Source organism: Lathamus discolor, chromosome 1, assembly GCF_037157495.1.
Source record: "Lathamus discolor isolate bLatDis1 chromosome 1, bLatDis1.hap1, whole genome shotgun sequence".
Lineage (NCBI taxonomy): Eukaryota > Metazoa > Chordata > Aves > Psittaciformes > Psittacidae > Lathamus > Lathamus discolor.
Genome location: NC_088884.1, coordinates 79,226,897 through 79,247,064, shown reverse-complemented (window position 1 = coordinate 79,247,064; position 20,168 = coordinate 79,226,897). Strand labels below are relative to the sequence as shown.

General features: G+C 42.0%; 1 protein-coding gene across 1 annotated transcript; it reads right to left on the bottom strand.

The window, feature by feature from the left end:
• On the bottom strand, nt 1–19,885 carry CCDC77 (coiled-coil domain containing 77). The gene is made up of 11 exons (XM_065682433.1): nt 19,733–19,885; nt 17,756–17,972; nt 16,315–16,457; nt 14,546–14,642; nt 13,072–13,138; nt 12,225–12,319; nt 10,772–10,920; nt 10,223–10,454; nt 9,238–9,363; nt 9,000–9,152; nt 1–4,579 (listed from the first exon to the last, which is right to left on the bottom strand). Exons 1-11 carry the CDS (start codon nt 19,777–19,779, stop codon nt 4,433–4,435), a joined length of 1,473 nt encoding a protein of 490 aa, XP_065538505.1. The 5' UTR covers nt 19,780–19,885; the 3' UTR covers nt 1–4,432.
• Between the last annotated feature and the right edge of the window lie 283 nt (nt 19,886–20,168).

Sequence of the window (20,168 nt, the reverse complement as noted above, 5' to 3'; positions counted from 1 at the left end):
TTCTTCACCAGGGTAAATCAAGAGCTTTTTTTATTCAAAACAAACATATTCCAACAATGAAACCCTTCACACCTGCATAGTTAATCACTTTCTTGCTTTAACATTGATACACTTCTGTGCTGGAACCCTCTCTGGGTTTTCAGAATAGAACCAAATAATCTGTATTTACACACATCTCTCCACAATGCAACAGCATCACAATTCTCAAAATGGGAAATGTAGTTAGTATGAATAGTCAGCCCTGTTGAGCTGCTTATAAAGCTGTATTTTTGGAGCTTATGTGAAGAGCAATCACTCCAACTCACATCCAGAGGTGCCCTTTCTCTAAACTATTCATTTGGTGCTACAACGGAAACACCAAAAGTCCATCCCACCCTTCTCAAATACTTCAGTCATAGAAGAAACGTTTCCCACTGGTGGGTTAAACTCCAGTTACCTCTGACAGCCTGGTTTCAAAGTCCTATACTTCTGATGTAACGTAAGAATCAGAACAAGCTTTGCTCTTTGTGCCTAGATCATATGAATAACAGCAGCCAAAAGGAATCATCACAGCTTCCACCTCTCATGCCTTCTACGCTGTATCCAAGTATATTTTGGTACATAATCCCAGTCCAAGCACTAGAAAGTGTGTTTACATATGTCTACATCTAGACTTGCAAATTTAAGAAGTAACTGTTTTGGGATTAAAGGGGATAGATATCTCTTACAATTCAAAATAACTTAGAAATATAAAAGCAAAATATCATGGAAAAAAATAGAAATATCAAAGAATTACTTCCTGACATACACCCAGAGGCATTCCAATTCCAGAATATCAAGCTGCCCAGAGTCCATCCATACTGGTAAAACATCTGTGTTTATACATCAATACTATTACTCACATAAGCAATTTAAGTACAGCCATGGCATACAAGTACATACTATACTATTATTTAGCTTTACTCCAACAGCTATCAGAACTGTGGCTACTGTTAATCTGCTTTTCAAAGCCCACGGTGTCAATTAATTTAGGAATTACTGCAAGGTGTGGTATAAGAAGATCATGAGAGATTTAAGGTTTTGTTTATTTTCTTTTTACCTTGTGTACCCTTGCTGTGTAGATGAGCTGATGCAGTATTCATTCCTATAATTAAGGCAACTGCAGAAGTGCTGAAAAACTCACACCAATATTGCATATAAATTAATCAAAGGTTTAAAGCCAGAAGGAACTATTAAATGATTTCCTGTTAGTTCACATCATTATATTTCATTAAGTTCTAATGTGTCAAATCCCATAATTTATTAAAACATACTACCTTCTCCAGAGGTACAATCATTTTTTGATTTGCAGATAGAGATGGGAGAATTTGTTACCTCCACAAACAGTTTCTTATGATGAGGGGAAAAGCACAATCTTCCTGTTAAAAATGCACGCTCCTATTTTTATTAACTTCAGCTTCAGACTACCAGTTCTTGCTCAGCCTTCCTCTGCTGGGAGAGGCCTTTGATAACTTTTCATCTTCAAGATACATGTATATTAATCAGTCTTCTTAATGCAATACAAGCTCTTGCACAACTGCTTCTCTTCTGCTGAATCTTCAGTAGTTCTGTGCTTTACCCAGTATTTCAACATCCTTTCTGAAACATATGCACTCCTTCCCCACCTAAATAAGGCTACACAACAATAAAGTTTTCCTCTGCTGCTCACTGTATGCAATAAACATTTTAGTATCTTGGATCACACTAAACATTTGTCCAGCTCTAACTAATCCCCTGTAGGAGAGTCTCCATATTCCTAGAATCAGCTATTTTGGAGATTTTTCAAAATACATAACCTGACATTTAGTTGTATTAAAATGATGCAAGTCACACATTACTAACTTAAATTCACAAAAAAAAGCTGATCGTTCTTTGGAATATATCCCATTCTTTGTTTTCTACCCAAAAATTGTGGAAGAAAATTATCTTGTAGGTCTTGGAACCTTTCCCATTAAACCCTTCCAGAAATGCCAATAATTCTTTACTGACGTCTTAAAGAGTAGTTGTCAGTGGCTTTTTAAAGCAGTTCTTGGCTTGAAGGTCCACATTCGTTTTGGCAACATAAAGCAGTATTTCACGTGATCACATGATGTCACACAGAAAAAGCATGTGCAATACTTTGCTCTTCCTGCCCTTAGACAAACAGTCAAGCTTCCAAATTAAATGGATTTGCAGATCACCACTACCATAATTCCACCACCACCACCACCCCCCTCAAACAGGAAGTGACAAATTAAGGATGAAGTTCACGCTGCACTTTCATTTTGACAAACCAGCAGATATTAGAAACATTGTTTTATTCTGTTCAGTCTTCCAGTTAATAAGGAATACTTCCTCCCAATCTTACAGACCCTCAATGTCAGCCTACAGCCTTTATCTAGACATGTTTCATGGCTTTCAAATGAGGAAGATGTAATTTTATATGCAATTCTTTAGCTAGGAAAAGTTGAAAATAAACGCAAACCCATTTATTTCTATAAGATCAAGAGACCTTGCCAGCTTCCCACCAGCTGATCCTGCTGAGTAAGTGGCTCATACTTCATTATATAGCAATTTTCAGAAGTAGCCTTCCAGGACCTCTGATAACTTTGATATCTTAACTTCAAACCAACAGCAAGTTATTTCACACACAAACTCACTTCAATTAGCTAGACTTATCTGAGAAACTACTAGTCAACAAATAGTGAGACTAAGTGATGGGTAGCATTATTTAATAACCTTCCTCGACTGTCCACATAGCATTGGCACCCAAGTTGTTCATGAATCACTTTCTGAACAGTTCAGCATTTTCAGCTAAACCAATCAGTGCAACACACTTTAAAACAGCCCTTTGTAAGGTGCAGTAGCATCTGAGCATCTAGGTACAGACTGTCAGCCACATCAGACTGTCTGTGATGAATTTGACCTCAAGAACACATACAAAAAATGCCACAGCACAGGACCACACAGGACAGCAAGCTTGTCACAAAAAGGATACACAATTAAAGTGGGCCATGACTTCTTAAGGAAATTTCCCTTCCTGTGATGCTTTAGCTGGTGCTATAGAACCAGTTCTTCCTCCAAATCCTGACAGCATAAGAACATCTTCTGCACACGTGCCTCTCCTAGATGCTGAAGGAGGATCTCTGTGGCCACTACCACATCCAAAAGAAACTGTCCGCTGTCACACACCAAGTTCTTCTCTACAGGAAAGGAAGTGCTGGTAGCCTATAGGTGTATACTTAAGAAATTATTCTGCTTCTGTCACATTTGACAGAAGAAAGAGGCACTGAAATCCCTTTCCCAACACAGATCTGCTCTCAGTCTATGAGGTGGACAAGATTTGCTGATACTACAGTAAAAGCCATCAATACCCACAATTATAAACTAGGCTAAAGTCATGTTGTAACCCTTTTCATGATTTCATCTGTTTTCTAGCATTGTGATATCCTGATATGTGGTATGAAGGCAACTATCATACAGCTAGTTACAATTATCACATAGCAACTAGCACCTGCTCTCCCATCCCAATTTCAGTTACAGTTCAGCAGCAACAGCTGCTGTGCAAAAGTTGACCATGATTTGTTGGTATGCAACCATGATATCGTTTAAAGCTAAAAAGATAGATAATACCAGGGGGTTAAGTAAGATACTGTACGTCTTTTATTATGGGCTTCCTCTGTGTGTTAAAATAAACTGGGAGAAAGGGGATGAGAAGATGACACTTCAGTATTTCCCTCACCCCCAACATTCAAAGTAAGTGTAGATGTTGCTGGTTCTTGCAGGTGAGTTCTGTAACAGGTTATCTTTTCCCACCATATTAAAATCAGTCAGGTTTGCTCCAATCAACTTAGAACCAAGCAATAGGGAAGCCATTTTAAAATAGTTATACTCTTGAGGGGAAAGTCAGATGTAACTTCAATATATACTTTTGAGATGTGGTCTGTTTCAAAGAAAATTTCCAGTTACATTCTGAAGTGCCTAAGCACCAAACCATTAATCATTTAAACCATTTTAAAAGCTGCTTCTCACATAGACAAGGTCAGTCAAGCAATTCAGATCCTGAACTAGATCCTTCCATGATTACCTTATTATAACCACACACATGGCTTATAATATGACCCAAAGAAAGTTGAAAGCCAGTATACACTGACCACTACCAGATACAAAGGTAAGATGAAGTCATATTCCTGATATATAACAGTCATCATGTACTTTCTACGTCAGTCTTATCAGGTGCCATCTCTCAGCTGAAATATAATCTGGCACATTCAGAACAGCTTATGTGCAATGCTATGACAATAACTGCAGATATCCTCAAGCCTTCTGTCACTGGATGCCAAGAAACAGACAGGCAGGAGCTATTCTCACATGTGACTATTCTAGCCTACCAGTGTCCCATTCCTAAAACAAGGATGCCAGCTATACCTCTGCTTCAGCAGACCCGTAATTCATTCTCCAAGACGAAAATTTTTGCTTTTAAGTTTTTCAGTTCTCCTTGAATTTTACGAGTTCGTCTGTTTCCTCGGCAGACCTCGTGTAGAATTGCAAGATCCTGGTCTGGTCCCATATTCAGAGTCACCTAAAAAAGAAAAGAAAAACAGATTAAGAAAAACAAAAGCTGCAGAGAATACAATTTTAGAGTATTATGATGGTGACATGAGGAAGAAAACTAAAGGAGACCCTCTGTAGCTAGCAGAGAGGGTGCTTAAGTTACTATCACTATGCTAATGCATATCACCAATATAAAGGTGCTCCAGAACCAAAAATAAAGAACAAAGCTTTCATACATTATGTTGTTATATTACTGATAAGGAAGAAATCTCGTCAGAAGTTTACCCATAACTCACTGACTCCTAGACTACTAGAGGTGGTTTAACTGCTGGGGCCAACCTGCTGCCTTCTATGTATGATTCAGGAGCAGTTTCAGTACAACACCTAGTCTCAATGCCACGCCATATAGCCCATATAGAATTGAAGAAAAGCTGCTAGATAATCAGATTTCCTGATGGCAAGATAGCCAGGGATGCCATTTCCTGTCACCCTGGAACTGGATAGTATGCCAGCCCAGTCACTTTCAATGCAGAACAGCACAGCCTTGGAAGCTGCTCTCAAAGCCTGCTTTCCCCTCGACCCTTTAGGGTGTCTCCTTGCTACCATGTAGTTCTTGGTCAAAGAGTTGAATATGCAAGCCAGGTAATTTAGTCATCTGTAGTCATTTTGACTGAGAAGGATTTAAAGATCACTCTGGAGACATCCAGCAAGTATTTTGCTCCTCTGCCCTCTTGTGGTTAAAAGTGTAAAGAAATTAACACAATTACAAGCACATCCACAGCTACAAAATATACAGATCTGCAGTAAAGTTATCATAAGCAATTTTTCCCCATTCACATATGCTTTTTAATCCTTACAGAATAAAGTTTAAAAGCCCAAAGCTCAACAAAAACAATTAAGAAAGAAATTTAGCCTTTAGAGAAGTCTCTTCTTTAGAGAAGACAAATGTATTAAGTAAACCAAACTGTGCACCGAAAGTACAGAAAACAAGTGAATCCGTGGCACTGCCAGACTCCTGAGTCAGCTACACCTAGGTCATCCTCTCAAGCATGACTTAAATATCTCATCCTAAACTTCAAGCAACATCAATGCCGTGGCTTACCTTCTAAGCTGCTCTTATGCTCATCTACACATTAGAAGCTACTTGTCGTGGTTTAAACCCAACCACAAACCTCGTCCATTCACTCCCCCCCCCCCTTTCTTTCCCTCCCCCTGCTACTGGAGGGAGGAGAGGAGAATCGAAAAGAATGCAACTCCCACGGGTTGAGATAAGAACAGTTTAGTAACTAAGGTATAACACAAATCACTACTGCTACCACCAATAATAATAATGCTAAAGGAAATAACAAGAGGAAAGAATACAACACCTCAGCACCAGCTGACTGATAACTCGCCCCACTCCCCCCAGCCAAGCACCGACTGATACCTTGTCCAACCCTGCAGTCCCAACCCTTCCGGGTAACTTCCAGTTCCCCCTCCAGGCATGACGTGCTATGGTATGGAATACCTCCTTGGCTAGTTCGGGTCAGGTGTCCTGTCTCTGCTTCCACCCAGCCTCCCCTCCTCCCTGGCAGAGCATGAGGCTCACAAAGTCCTTGGCCACACCAAACATTCGAGCAGCAACTGAAAACATCGGCGTTATCACCACTGCTCCAAGGCCAAAAGATCAAAACACAGCACTGTACTAGCTCCTAAGAAGGAGAAAAATGACTGCTGCTGCTCAAAACCAGGACACTACTACAGAGTACATAGCTTCAACTTCCAGTCATTGTTTCCACAGCAATTTTTGCAGAGCTACAAATGAGATCTCAAAGGAACAGACTGTCCACAATGCTTTGATCAACGATCTAGCTGGTACTTGAACAAACCCAAATACTACGGCACTCAGAAAGAAAACCAATCTATTTTCTTTGCGGGATATTAAGCAATCCAGAAGGTTTCTAAGCAATCCAGGAGGTTACTTGATTGTGTGGGAGACAACTTCCTTCTGCAAGTAATATAGGAGCCGACAAGGAGAGGTGCCATGCTTGACCCCGTGCTCACCAATAGGGAGCGGCTGGCTGGAAATGTGATGCTCCAGGGCAGCCTTGGTTGTAGTGACCATGAGATGGTCAAACTCGAGATCCCCAGGACAGTGAAGAAGAGCATGCAGCAAGCTCACTGCCCTGGCCTCCAAGAGAGCAGACTTTGGCCTCTTCAGGAACCTGCTTAGAAAGGTTCCATGGGATATAGCCCTAGAGGGCAGGGGGCCCCAAGACTGTCGGTTGATGAAGGATCACCTGCTACAAGCTCAGGAGTGTTGCACCCCAGCTAGAAGGAGGTGCAGCAGGAGGGCCAGAAGACCTCCTTGGATGGATAAGGAGCTGCTGAGGAAACTTTGAGGGAAAAAAGTGGCTTATAAAAGGTGGAAGCAAGGACAGTGGCCTGGAAAGAATACAGCCATGTTGTCCAGGAAGCTGGGGGCCACATTAGGAAAGCTAAGGCCCAGTTAGAATTAAACTTGGCTAGGGATGTGAAAGATAACAGGAAGGGATTCTATAGGTACATTGCGAATAAAAGACAAAGTGGGCCCTCTCCAGAAGCTATCAGGAGAACTGGCTACCCTGGATTTGGAGAAGGCTGAGGTTCTGAATGACTTCTTTGCCTCAGTCTTCACTGGCAAAGGCTCTGACCACACCACCCAAGTCTTGGAAGGCAGACGCAGGGACTGTGAGAATGAAGACCTTGGGCCCACTGTAGGAGAGGATCTGGTTCGAGACCATCTTAAAAAATCTGAATGTGCACAAGTCCATGGGACCTGATGAAATCCATCTGCAGGTCCTGAAGAAGCTGGCGAATGAAGCTGCTAAGCCACTGTCCAGCATATTTGAAAAATCATGGCAGTCAGGTGAAAAAAGGGAAATACAAACCCCATTTTCAAGAAGGGGAAAATGGAAGACCTGGGGAATTACAGACCAGTCAGTCTCACCTCTGTGCCTGATAAAATCTTGGAGCACATTCTCCTGGAAGGCATGCTAAGGCACATGAAAAACAACAGGGTGCTTGGTGACAGCCAGCATGGCTTCACTAAGGGGAAATCCTTCCTGACCAATTTGGTGGCCTTCTATGATGGGGCTACAGAACTGATGGACAAGGGTAAAGCAGTTGATGTCATCTACCTGGACTTGTGCAAAGCGTTCGACACTGTCCCACATGACATCCTTGTCTCTAAATTGGAGAAACATCAATTTGATAGGTGGACCACTCAGTGGATAAAGAACTGGCTGAATGGCCACACACAAAGAGTTGTGGCCAATGGCTCTATGTCCAGCTGGAGAGCAGTAATGAGTGGTGTCCCTCAGGGATCCGTGTTGGGACTGCTCTTGTTCAACATCTTTGTCGGGGACATGGACAGTGGGATTGAGTGTGCCCTCAGCAAGCTGGCTGACATCAAGCTGTGTGTTTCGGTTGATAATGCTGGAGGGAACAGATGTCATCCAGAGGGACCTTGACATGCTTCTGAGGTGGGCTGATGCCAACCTTATGAAGCTCAACCATGCCAAGTGCAAGGTCCTACACCTGGGTCGGAGCAATCCCAGGCACAGCTACAGGTTGGGCAGAGAAGAGATTCAGAGCAGCCCTGCGGAGAAGGACTTGGGGGTGTTAGTCAACGAGAAAATGAACAGGAGCCAGCTGCAGTGTGAGCTTGCAGCCCAGAAAGCCAACCGTATCCTGGGCTGCATCAAAAGGAGCGTGACCAGCAGGTCGAAGGAGGTGATCCTGCCCCTCTACTCTGCTCTCGTGAGACCTCACTTGGGAGTACTGTGTGCAGTTCTGGTGTCCTCAACACAAAAAGGACACAGAGCTGTTGAAACAAGTCCAGAGGAGGGCCACGAGGATGATCAGGGGACTGGAGCACCTCCCGTATGAGGACGGGCTGAGAAAGTTGGGGCTGTTCAGCCTGGAGAAGAGAAAGCTGCACGGAGACCTCATAGCAGCCTTCCAGTACCTGAAGGGGGCCTATAGGGATGCTGGGGATGGACTATTCATTAGGGACTGTAGTGACAGGACAAGGGGTAACGGGTTAAAACTTAAACAGGGGAAGTTTAGATTGAATATAAGGAGGAATTTCTTTACTGTGGGGGTGGTGAGGCACTGGAATGGGTTGCCCAGGGAAGTTGTGAATGGCAGTGTTTAAGTCCAGGCATCCCTGGCAGTGTTTAAGTCCAGGTTGGACAGAGCCTTGGGTGACATGGTTTAGTGGAAGGTGTCCCTGCCCATGGAAGGGGGTTGGAACTTGATGATCTTAAGGTCCTTTCCATCCCTAACTATTCTATGATTCTATATACTTCTGAAACTACTGCCTGATAATTTTGAGACAGCCAAGTGAACTACAGGTATCAGATAAGAACTTCAGACTTGCAACAAAAATTCACAGCTATTGCTTATGCTATATGCTTAACTATTACCTTAAAAAGCTGCTTCTCTACATCTTTCAGCTTCTGCCGAAGCTGTTTAATATCATTCATGAAGCCTTCTGCTTCCATATTACGACGTTTTTCCAAGGCCTCATATCGCTGAGTCATCAGCTGCAGACGCTTAACCATCTTTTCTGAACGTTCCTGTGGAGATGAAAGCTCAATAGGGTATACAAAATAAAGGCTGCAAGATCATTACATAGCTAACAAATGATTACAGACTAATTACCTTAAAGAGTTCTCTGCCAGCATCTCCTTCCTCACGAATCCTTGCTAGCTCATCTTCCAGGGTGATGCACTGCTCTCTATACATGTTTGATAGGCGCTGCTCCTGCATTAGCTGTTCTTGCAGTGACTAGGACATAGGAGGAACAGAAAGAATCAACTCAAAAGCCAGTGCTAACAAAATTCCCCAGCTCTGGAAAAGCAAGTGTGATAGAGTGACAATATGACAGGCAAAAATTAACAACTGGAGCTACACCTAATGAAGTAACCAGGTAAGGGCAACATTCTAACACCACTTCCATTACCAAACTCTTTTTGCTAGGTTATCAGTTGGGCATGACCACATGTCATCAGTTAAAGAACACTCTACTTTCCCCCTTAAAACTAATATTTAACCAATGCTGTAATTCTTTCCACAGCTGCTTGCCCAGTACTGCATTTCAGAAGCATCTACATTCAGTGGTAGGTCTCCCAGCTTCTCACTGGATGTATAGTAGAAGTGGAAGAGAAGTCCTGACTACTCTGGAAGGCCTGGAGGGCATCAATAGAAAGGACTTACTCTCCCCCAACAGCAGGAAGAAAGCTACAGACACTGCATTCTAAGTCCGTGAGCTGAAAGCATTTAAACTAAAAGAAAGGCTTGTGACACAGGCAGGTTAAGAACTGTCAGCCCATGTGTCATGAGGCTTGGAGAAGTAGGGATTTGTTCTGGGCATAAAAGAAACAGACAGTGAAGTGCTACCATAAATCCTAACTATATATTTGATCCAAAATTTGCAAGCAGTGCAGATTTTGAGGCAGGAAAGGATTTTTTCACTTTACTGCCAGCAACAATTTAACTCATGGCAAGCTAGTATAGCTTTGACACATTTGCAAGCAAGTGCCTTCCTTGGAAAAACCCAGACGCTTGCAATTTTCTAATAAAAAAAAAACCCACCAAAAAACCAAACTGTTAAAGAATCTCTACGTAGACTAAAAAAACAAATTACTTTTAGTTCTCGGCTGTGGGGTTTTGAAGCTCCATCATCTGCCTGAAGTGTCTTCTTGGTACCTCTCCGCTTCTCTCTTCCTGGATCCTTGCTGATACCCATATTTTTGTCAAGTTTCCTCAAAAGACTGTCCTTCTCTGCCATCCATGCTTTCTCATTGGCTCGGGCATCAAATTTGAGCTGGAGAAAGTCACGAGTACTCTCATATAAGAGATTTTGAGTTTTATGGAGTCTGTAAAAAGAGATCCCAGTGGAATTAATTAACTTAGTTCCTACTTTAATTTCCCAAGTCATCATTGCAAATTGGAAGAAGCATGGAAGAAAAAGGTGCTTTCCTAATGAGTTTAGCTCTAATAAAAGAAGTGATAATCTTCCAATGTGATTGGATTTTTAATACATATATTACTCCATTTACCTTCTTCCACACACGCACTACCAAACAGATGGCTGCATAATTTGCTTTTCTGCCTGCTGCAGGAAGCAACCTACTGAAAGCCCAAATATTGTTCTCATCTCATAACTATATCATGATCATTCTCATACACTCACTTATCTGTTATAGTTTTGATCTTGTCCTGGTCCCTCTGATACTGGACCTGCGCTTCCTCCATGTGAATCCGCCTGTCCTCTAACAGTGCCTCAATCTGTTCCTTGGATAATCGTGTCTGTTCTTCTATCTGAGCTTGCAGGGCCTCCACCTGAATAAGCAAAGACATAACTACATAAGACCTCACAGCAGCACTGCTCCTGTCCATGCAAGTCTCTCAAATCTTGGAAGAGTCAGATCAAAGACTCTACCCAATAATGCCTTTGAGAATGTTAAATTCTCACAATTGTATTTTTATTTTGATGTTAAGCAGTTCAAACAACTATAACACTTAGGGAAAAAAAATAAAATCACACCATAGGCTAGACATGCATATTATAAACAGCAACAACAGATCAAAAAAATTGGAAAGATTTAAATTGCACACAGACACGACAAATCCTGTGGAATATGCAGAGACACTTCTGTCCTTATGCTACCATCTTCCAGTTAAATAGTGATATGAAAATACCTAAGTTCTAGGAAGGCACCAGTCCACATCTGAACAAAAGCAACCACTTTACCAGAAGAAATTACTAGATGTAAATAAGGCGATGAGCAAAGGAGAGGGACACCAAGAATCCTGATCTAGGGTGCAGAGGCAGGGAGACAAATGGGAACAAGTAATTAAAAAACATGCATCTGGCCTATGTGTAAGAAACTATCTGAAAAAAACTGGAGTGTATTTAGATCATTTATTTGTATAACAATTTTGTATGATGCTTTTGCTCCAAAAGAAATGTTGTTAGAGAGCTAACTGGCCACTGGGTCAGTCACCACTGCCCTTGAACAAAAAATAATGATCATTTCAAAAGGTATCTGCTGTACAAGTTTGCTCTTTAATTTGCTTTTGTAGTCATTCTTCCTCATGCTTTACAGACAGCTTCTGGTATCTTCCCCAGATCATGATTCTGTATATTTGTCTTCCATTCTGTCATGCTATCTACACCTTATCTTTCACTGAAGTCTAGCTAGCAAAGAGAACATTTCATTGCACTAGTGCATCTTATCAGGGCTGCCTAATTCCGTCTCAGACACATGGCTTTTGTCAAATGTCTACAAACTACCGAACCCTGCAGATCATCTGTGGTGTAATGTAAATTCATAGTCACAATCAAGTTATGGGAGATAACATCAATTATACATTATATATCTAAGGGCAAAACATTCCAGTTGACATTACTGGAACATCCGCTTATGTGAAGCTTCCAGAATCAAACCCAAGTTCTCAAATCTAAGCCTACATTCATCACAAAGAAACAGCTAAGTAAACTCACAGAAAGTGGGAATCCATAGTAAGATGTGCGGCCTGATAAAACAGGTATGTCTACATCGTGTCCAAGCAGACAGCATAATTTGTCTATCAGTTTCCTGGACAGCCAGGAATTACATCCATTGGTTAGCAAATGTTGTTACCTGAAGTAGAAGTGTTTGAGTATCTCTCTGATACCTCTCAGGACTTTCTGGTTTCTCGCCTTTTGCTGCTGGTATTGAAGTGTTCCTCTTGGTGCCTATTATAAAAATTTAACAGAAGTAGGAAAAGCTTTTCTAATCTATCTGCAGTATCTCTCCAAGCATTAAATATCTCATGTTCTGGCAGGCCTACAAGAGCAGGAAAAGGCTCACAAGGACTTCCAGGAGGGCTAGATGGAAGAAATGTTTCAAAACTTACAGGGATAACCTACCTTTATCCTAAACTATCCCACCACAGTATTTAGTCAACCTACTAATTTTCTTGGCATATACAGAAAGCAAACTTAAATTTCCTTAAATAAATGATGAATAGGCAGATGAGAGAGCTGCACAAGCATCAAGCCTTGAATGAGTTTTGAGCTTCTTAGCTTGTTTCAGTTAATTTGGAAAGAGTCAGCTCTTTAGAAAATCAGTGAAGTAGGCATATGTACCCACACTACTGTCTGCACTAAAGGCAGGCAGAATTCACACCTTGCAACTGCTGAGGCTAAGGGTGCCTATCCAATTGGTTCCTGCACAGTTGCAGAACAAGCACTCCACAGTCATACCAGCCTATTCCTTAGCTGAGCAGATAACAGACATGAGAACCAGGTCAGGTTATTTTAAAAGATTTTGAAGGGAAGACAAAAGTACTGCACACATACATATGTCAACATGGATACATTCAGGGAACTTAGTGGACCTATACCAAAGTGTTCACAGTAAAGAATTATTTTGGTATACTGGATACAAACACACAGAGAAACAAGCATCAACAGCTGAGCTGCTGTTCATCTGCTTGGTGTGGTACCTGTTTTAGAAGTGTCATTTCGTTCATGTGATACTCTGGATTTAGCTGGCTTTTGCAGAACAGTAACCTACAGAAACAAGATTAGATACATGTTGAAGATCTGACTTCTCAAAAGTTGCAACAGTCAAGAACAAATCTTAGAGTAAAATGATATATCCAGAAGAACATCTTACTCCCTCCACCAGACAAGTAGACGTTGAACAAGTGTAATGTCCATGATGAAGGTTTCCTTTATCATGGCCTGAGTTTTGCCATTTCTGCCTTTTTCTTTTCCCCCCCAACCAAAACAAATGGAAAGTAACCCTGCCTTTGACGGCTTCATTAGGATGAAAATCAGCACCCCCTGCCTTTGACGGCTTCATTAGGATGAAAATCAGCACCCTCAGCAGGAAAAGAAGCATTTTGAAGAGAGAGAGAGAGAAGAGAAAGGTGAAGATCGTTTCTGCCTTCATACTCCTCCTTTCCACAGCAAGACAGAGGAACATGAAGCTTGATTTATCACCACATTCACTCAAGCTACCAAAGAACAAGCCTGGGATAAAAGCTAACCAATAAAACTACTGAAACAACTGAACTATTGTACTAAAAGCCACTTAAAAACAGGATGACATGAAGGAACGGGATCTAGCCCCAATGCTTATCTCGAGGTAAATGCTATATAACAGGCCTAATTTTAGAGCTACCATGTATCAGGGAATTGTTATGCTTCTGCAAGATTTTTGAGCTGCTTGAGCAGTGCAGAGCAACTATAATCAATGCAATATATTTCAGTCTTTTTCTGCACAAAATATTCCAAGATGAATCCTACATTCCCTTATAGTCTCTGTATGTCCAAATAATTTGTGATTCATGATATAGTAGGTTCCACTGCACTGCCATTTAATCAATTTGACTATTCTTGAAATAGACGATACAGCCTTGCCTAGAGGGGATGGCTTTTCTGCAGTCTTCTGCCAGGAAACTGCTGCAGCAACCTCAACACTGTTATTCTTTACTGAGGCCCTAAGAGACAGGCCCTCTGAGACAGCTGATCTTCAAACACTGCACTTGGTCTTTTCCTGTACTTCCTTTTTCTTTTTCTCTTTGTGATGTTCTTTTCAACCTCTCAACAACCATTTGTCAAATGGCTTCAGACTCCTATTTGACATTTAGGAGGCTGATTTGGAAGTATGTTTTGAAGGTAGAAAGGGACTGATGCTAAGAGGACCTACTTCCAGTGTGCTTGTTCCTGTCAGTAGCTATAATAAAATAGCTATAATAGCTATTATATATTATTATATAGCTATAATAAACCAGTATAACTATTTGTCAGTAGCTATAATAAAACTCGATGTTGTTACAGAACTACAGATCCCTCCCTGCTTTGAGCTCATTTATCAACTTTCGACTTGCAGAACAGATCTGGTCTGTGGTCTGGTGTATACATCTTCATGTTACAATCAAAAGCAGAGTTCTACAGAAAAATTGAACTTGCCTTATGTGGAGGCTCTTTGTGAAAATATGTGACTTCTCCTTTGTCTGTTCCCACTAAAGCCAAGAGATACTGAATTTTTTTTCTATCCTCCAGTTCCCTGGAATTCAAAGAAAGTGGTCAGCACACTGTTATTTTTAAGTACATCAAAACATTGTGACACGCTGCTCTTCAGTTTACTTGTTAATGCTTACAAGTTTTCCAAACTGTTGCAGCTTGAGAATATTGGCTAAAAAAAACCAACACCCCCCCCAAACCAACTCCCAAGACACCACTTATGTTGCTGATGCAATAAGACCAGCAATTCCACTGGCATTGGAGAACATTCCTCCTTTCAAATAGGACAATTCAACATAGGCTAATGCAGCAACAACATATGGTGGGAAAGAATTTGCATTCCAGAATTATTATCTAAAATCCTCTCAGTTACTTAATTCAACAGACTGTAAGCGTCCATTGTTTTTAAAGCAAACTACATTAAGGGCAGTATCAGACTTTTCGTCAAACCCTTGCAAAGTGCCAGAGCACTCCAACACACATTTTGACTTAAGTTCTTAAAACTTTAACAGAAAACTTGGTATTATCACCCACAAACATTCTGAAGAAGGTTGGGAACCTCTCTGTCACTGGCAGCTAGACCGGTACAGCAGATTATTTTCCAGTTCACCAACTAAATGGCATTAAAAAGGAGTAGCTGTCAACATGATCTCATAGAGTGAGGGGAAACTATTTGCTTTGGTCTGTGTTTTCTATTTGAGCTTAGGCGGATTTAGGGCCAAGAAAGGACATTTTGGCAGGCAGTCGCAAGGTCTGTGTGTTGGGTTTGCATGGCAAGGTTTTGGTAGCAGGTGGGGCTACATGGCTGGTTTCTGTGAGAAACTGATAAAAGCTTCCCCTATGTCTGATAGAGCCAATGCCAGCCAGCTCCAAAACAGACCCACCACTGGCCAAGGCTGAGCTCATCAGCAACAGTAGTAGTGCATCTGGGATAGCATATTTAAGAACAGGAGGCAGGGGGAAGGAAACTGCAACTTCAGCTGAAGAGGGAAGTGAGAATATATGAGAGCAACAGCCCTGCAGACATCAACGTCAGTGAAGGAGGGGCAGAAGTGCTCCAGGTGCTGGAGTGGAGATTCCCCTGCAGCCTGTGGTGAAGACTATGGTGAGGCAGGATGTCCCCCTGCAGCTCATGGAGGTCCCGAGAACCAGAAAGAAGGGAAGGGTAGGGGGAAGGCCTTTTAAGATTTGGTTTTGTTTCTCAATACGCTACCCTGATTTGATGGGTAATTAATTTTCCCAAGCCAAGTCTGTTTTGCCCATGACAGCAATCAACAAGTGATCTCCCTGCCCTTATCTCAACTCACAAGCCTTTAATTGTATTTTCTCACCCCTTCCTCTTCCCAGCTGAGGAAGGGAGTGATAGAGTGGCTTTGGTGGGCACCTGGCATCCAGCCAGGGTCAACCCACCACTGTCTGCTTAAATCAGAACCTCCACATTCAAACCAGCAACTCACAATTCAAATCTGAACCTATGTTCAACTTCTGCTCTTCCTTCTGCTACTGGAATAGGAGGACTAATAAGTGGAAACATATTTAGCAGCCCAACAGACCACATTCCACCTCCAAGATTGTTAAAATTTCATAGGATCCCTCCCAGGGAAATGTGGCATAATTGCTTCTCTGAACACTCCTTCAGATGTGGATAAGAACTAAACCATCATGCATGCAATTGCTACTGCCAGTGACCCAGCCCACTATCTGAGACAACACACCTGATTTTCAGCCGGTCATTCTCTGAGTAAAGCCGAAGAACATGCTCCCTTTCCTGGAAGAGGTAGACTTGCATATCACTCAAAGCCTTTTGCAACTCTGCAATCTCCTCTTCTCTCTGACGTACTTCCCACTGCAATTTGTGCTGAGTAGAGAGAATGAGGTACTTGAAATGATGAAGAGCATTGGGTAACACAAACTTAAACTGCTTGTGCCCTGAGCCTGTAACTGGTACGGTACATCTGCCAGTTCAAGTTAATTATTTTATTCTCTGATAAAATTTGACCGGATAAGGGTAGTATTGGAAAAAAGGTTTTCAAATGCTTCAACAAGGAGCTTGGAGCCCTGAGAATCACTGTCACTACAAAACAGTCAAACAAGACCTAAGCTAGAGTCTCCAGTTTCTAGTTGTTGAATTTCTGCACTGGTGGCCAAAGTGGCACAGGTATGGGGAGTCTGACATCAACAAAAAACTAATAAAGCCTTTGTAATAGCACTTACTCTTAAAAGAAATTACTGAAGAATAAACAGTAAAATATCTGTAGGGCTTAGTAGTGAAAAATCTGGCTACTCACTAGGTTTCATTATTTACATTCTAACTCCTGTGGAAACCTTTCAGAAAACCATTCCCTAAAATAGAAGGCACTAGTTTGGAACCTGCCACTTTTTCCCAGATGTTGAATGAAAGTAACTTGTATGCCATATATTTCCTGAGGGCTTTCAGGCTGCTTCAAGCATGGCCAGTAGTTGAGCAGGCACTGCAGAAGTGATCACTGTTTCCAAAGTGCCATTTGCTACTAGAAAGATGACTCCTAGACAGAGTCCTAGACAAATGGAGGCTGTAAAGCACATCAGAGCACCGAATATCTTACAGATATTCTGTAAGGACTTCTTCCTCCTAAAGGCAGACACTTGTAGGTTTTGGAGTTTCTTTTAAATCTGCATTTATTTGTTGTGAAGCATAGTGCTTAACAGCCTGTGGCCAAGCTTACGAATTCTAGTGTGCGAAACAAACTATATTAATATCTCAAGGTCCATTAAATTTGGACAAAGGAGCACTCATTCTTCACTATGAAAAACAAGGGAAAAGTTTAACAACATGGGAACTGAATACCTGAACTCACGCTTTAATTAAAAAAACCCCAAAACCAAACCAAACCAAAAAAATAACAAAACACACACAAAAACAAACAACCCACTGTGAATACAGCAACATAAGAATAGAGGAATATCCTACAGGCTTGTTTCTGTTTGCTTTCATGGACAACAAACAGCTAAATTTCACAATCAAAACCTGAAATATACTTATTTCCTCTTAACTCAGTTCTACCACAGTACTGGTAAATCTTAAGACCAGCTGTGCTGAATTTCCAACTGAAGAAAAATATTAAGGCTGTTTAAGGACACATAGCCCATCGTTGTTTAAAACCCCGTTTTCCTCACCTGCTCATCATACGTTTCTTTGTATCGCTCCAGCCTTTTAACCAAATCCTCATGCTCCCTATCAAAGTCAGCGATCGTCTTGCGGTAGTATTCCAGCAGCTCCCGGGAGGGACAGAGAAAGGCCAAACGCTCATTGATTGAAGGGAGAGGAGTAAAGTCCTCCTGACTTGGAGACTGAGAACCAGCATGCCTGGATGAGACACGGGGGGTTGCCAGCCTGGACAGAAACAGTTTCTAATGACATGCAAGCTTCAGACAATAATATAACAGAAAAACCCTTCCTAAAGTAGTTAAAACCAGATTTTCAATTTCAACTCGGGTTCCATTTCAAAAACTGATTAGCTTGCCTGTGTTCCATGTATTAACAGAAGATCACAGCATTTAGAAGAACCACAAGCCTTGATATTGAGCAGCTTGCAGGCTTACCGTACTGTGGAGATGGGGCCAGCTAACGGAAAAGGGTGAAAGAAAAATGTTATAGAAGACAAGTCTTACGGATTATCTAGGGAGAGTGAAGCTGAAAAGGACAAAGGGAAAAGAGAAAACAAAGGGGACCAAAAGTCCATTGCTGTGCAATTAGAAACAGCAGCCACTGTAAGAAAAACAGGAAGACATAATCTGTGACAGAATCATATCTGATACCCATAGAGAAAAACACTTTCTAAAGAAAGATTGCTGAATTAAAACAATAATTCAGGCTAGCTGATGCACTAGCCACCATAATATAAGGTGTAGGTCCAGGAAACTACATGCTTTCCTTTCTGGTGTGCTTGATGTTCTTACCCACCCAGCTTGTCCACCCTTGATAGTGAAATAGAAGCTTCCAAGTTCTTGAATCTTATGTTGAGGTACTAGATGTCAAATGTTACATAAACTAAATCAAGAATACGCATATGTAACCACATATTTGATTTTTCTTTTAAGCAATGTTTACTGCATTCAAACATTTAATCTGCTCAAACAAGCACCAAATGTGTGAATAGAGCTGCAAAGTTCAAAATTCTTTTGGAAGTTGTTCATGATTTATGTTTATCTAAAAAAAAAAAAAAACCCACCTTTTTTTTAATGATATCGTAAGTGCACAGAACAAAAATGAAGAAGCCTCTTTCCTAAATACCTGCTTAACCAAAACACAGTCTAGAACCTGATTCTGGAGACAGTGCCACAATTCTGATCATAACGTGATCTGGTAGGTGACACTGTATATCAGTGAACTTTATGTCCCAGTTCACCAAAGCTGCTTACATCATAACACCCAGCATGCTACATCCATTAAAATGTGCAAAGCTCCTTAACTCCTGGCACTGTAGGAAAGTATTCAATATGCAGTAACACAATTATTTCCTGTAGGAACTTCCTCACCAGCTCTGCCCAGAAGTGCCTTAAACAAACTTGGAAAAGTAAATAACGGCAATAGAATAAAAGAGGTAACATTGTCACTAAGTAAATACTTTATTACTGAACTAAAAAACAGTAAAATTACAGAATCAACTGGGTTGGAAAAAGCCTTTAAGATCATCAAGTCCAACTGTTACCCAGGACTGCCACTGCCAAGGCCACCACTACACCACGTCACTGAGGGCCTCGGTTTTGAGCACTTCCAGGTACAGTGATTCCACCGCTGCCCTGGGCAGCCTGTTCCAATGTTTGACACCACTTGCCATGAATAAACTTTCCCTAAAAACCAACCTAAACCTCTCCGGTGGAGCCTGAGGCCGTTTCCTCTTATCCTATTACTTCTTGATTGAGAGAAGGAACCGACCCGCACCTTACTATAACCTCCTTCCAAGTAGTTGTAGAGAGCAATAAAACTGGAAAGCGACAGAAGTGTAAGTGTATAAGGAAGCAGAATAGGTACAAGAGCGGCTAACGGTGCTTTACGTTAAGCGGTGGTACCGGACAGAACGGGAGAGCCGCAAGGCCAGTGCCCGCAGAGGAGTTTGGGGGCGGTGTGCCCGTCGGGCAGCCCCACACTACCTTACGGAGCGAGGGGAGGTCCCCACGGCGTGGTCCATTGCGCTCATATCCCTACGACAGGGCCGGACTCATCGGGAGCAAAGGACTAGAGCCCCAAAGCCGCCGTGAGACATCCCCAACGGCAAAATAACGGCCGTAGCTGCCCCTCCGCAACTTAAACAGAGAGACAACATGCCGCCCGCCACCTCCTCCTCCAATCGCGGACAACCTTCCATGCAGCATCGACCGCCTCAACCAATCAGCACTCGCGACACGGTCGACAGGGGCTACTCGCAGGGGCCTCTGGGAGTTGTAGTCCTTGGGTGGGCCTCTCACCGCGTGTGCGCGGAGGGCGGGGCGAAGCGCTGGCTCTACGTTGGTGGGGGGTATTTGGGTTAGAAATGTGGGTCCCTCGCTGAGTAACTCCGGGCTGGTGATGGCAGGGGTTGGGGCTCTG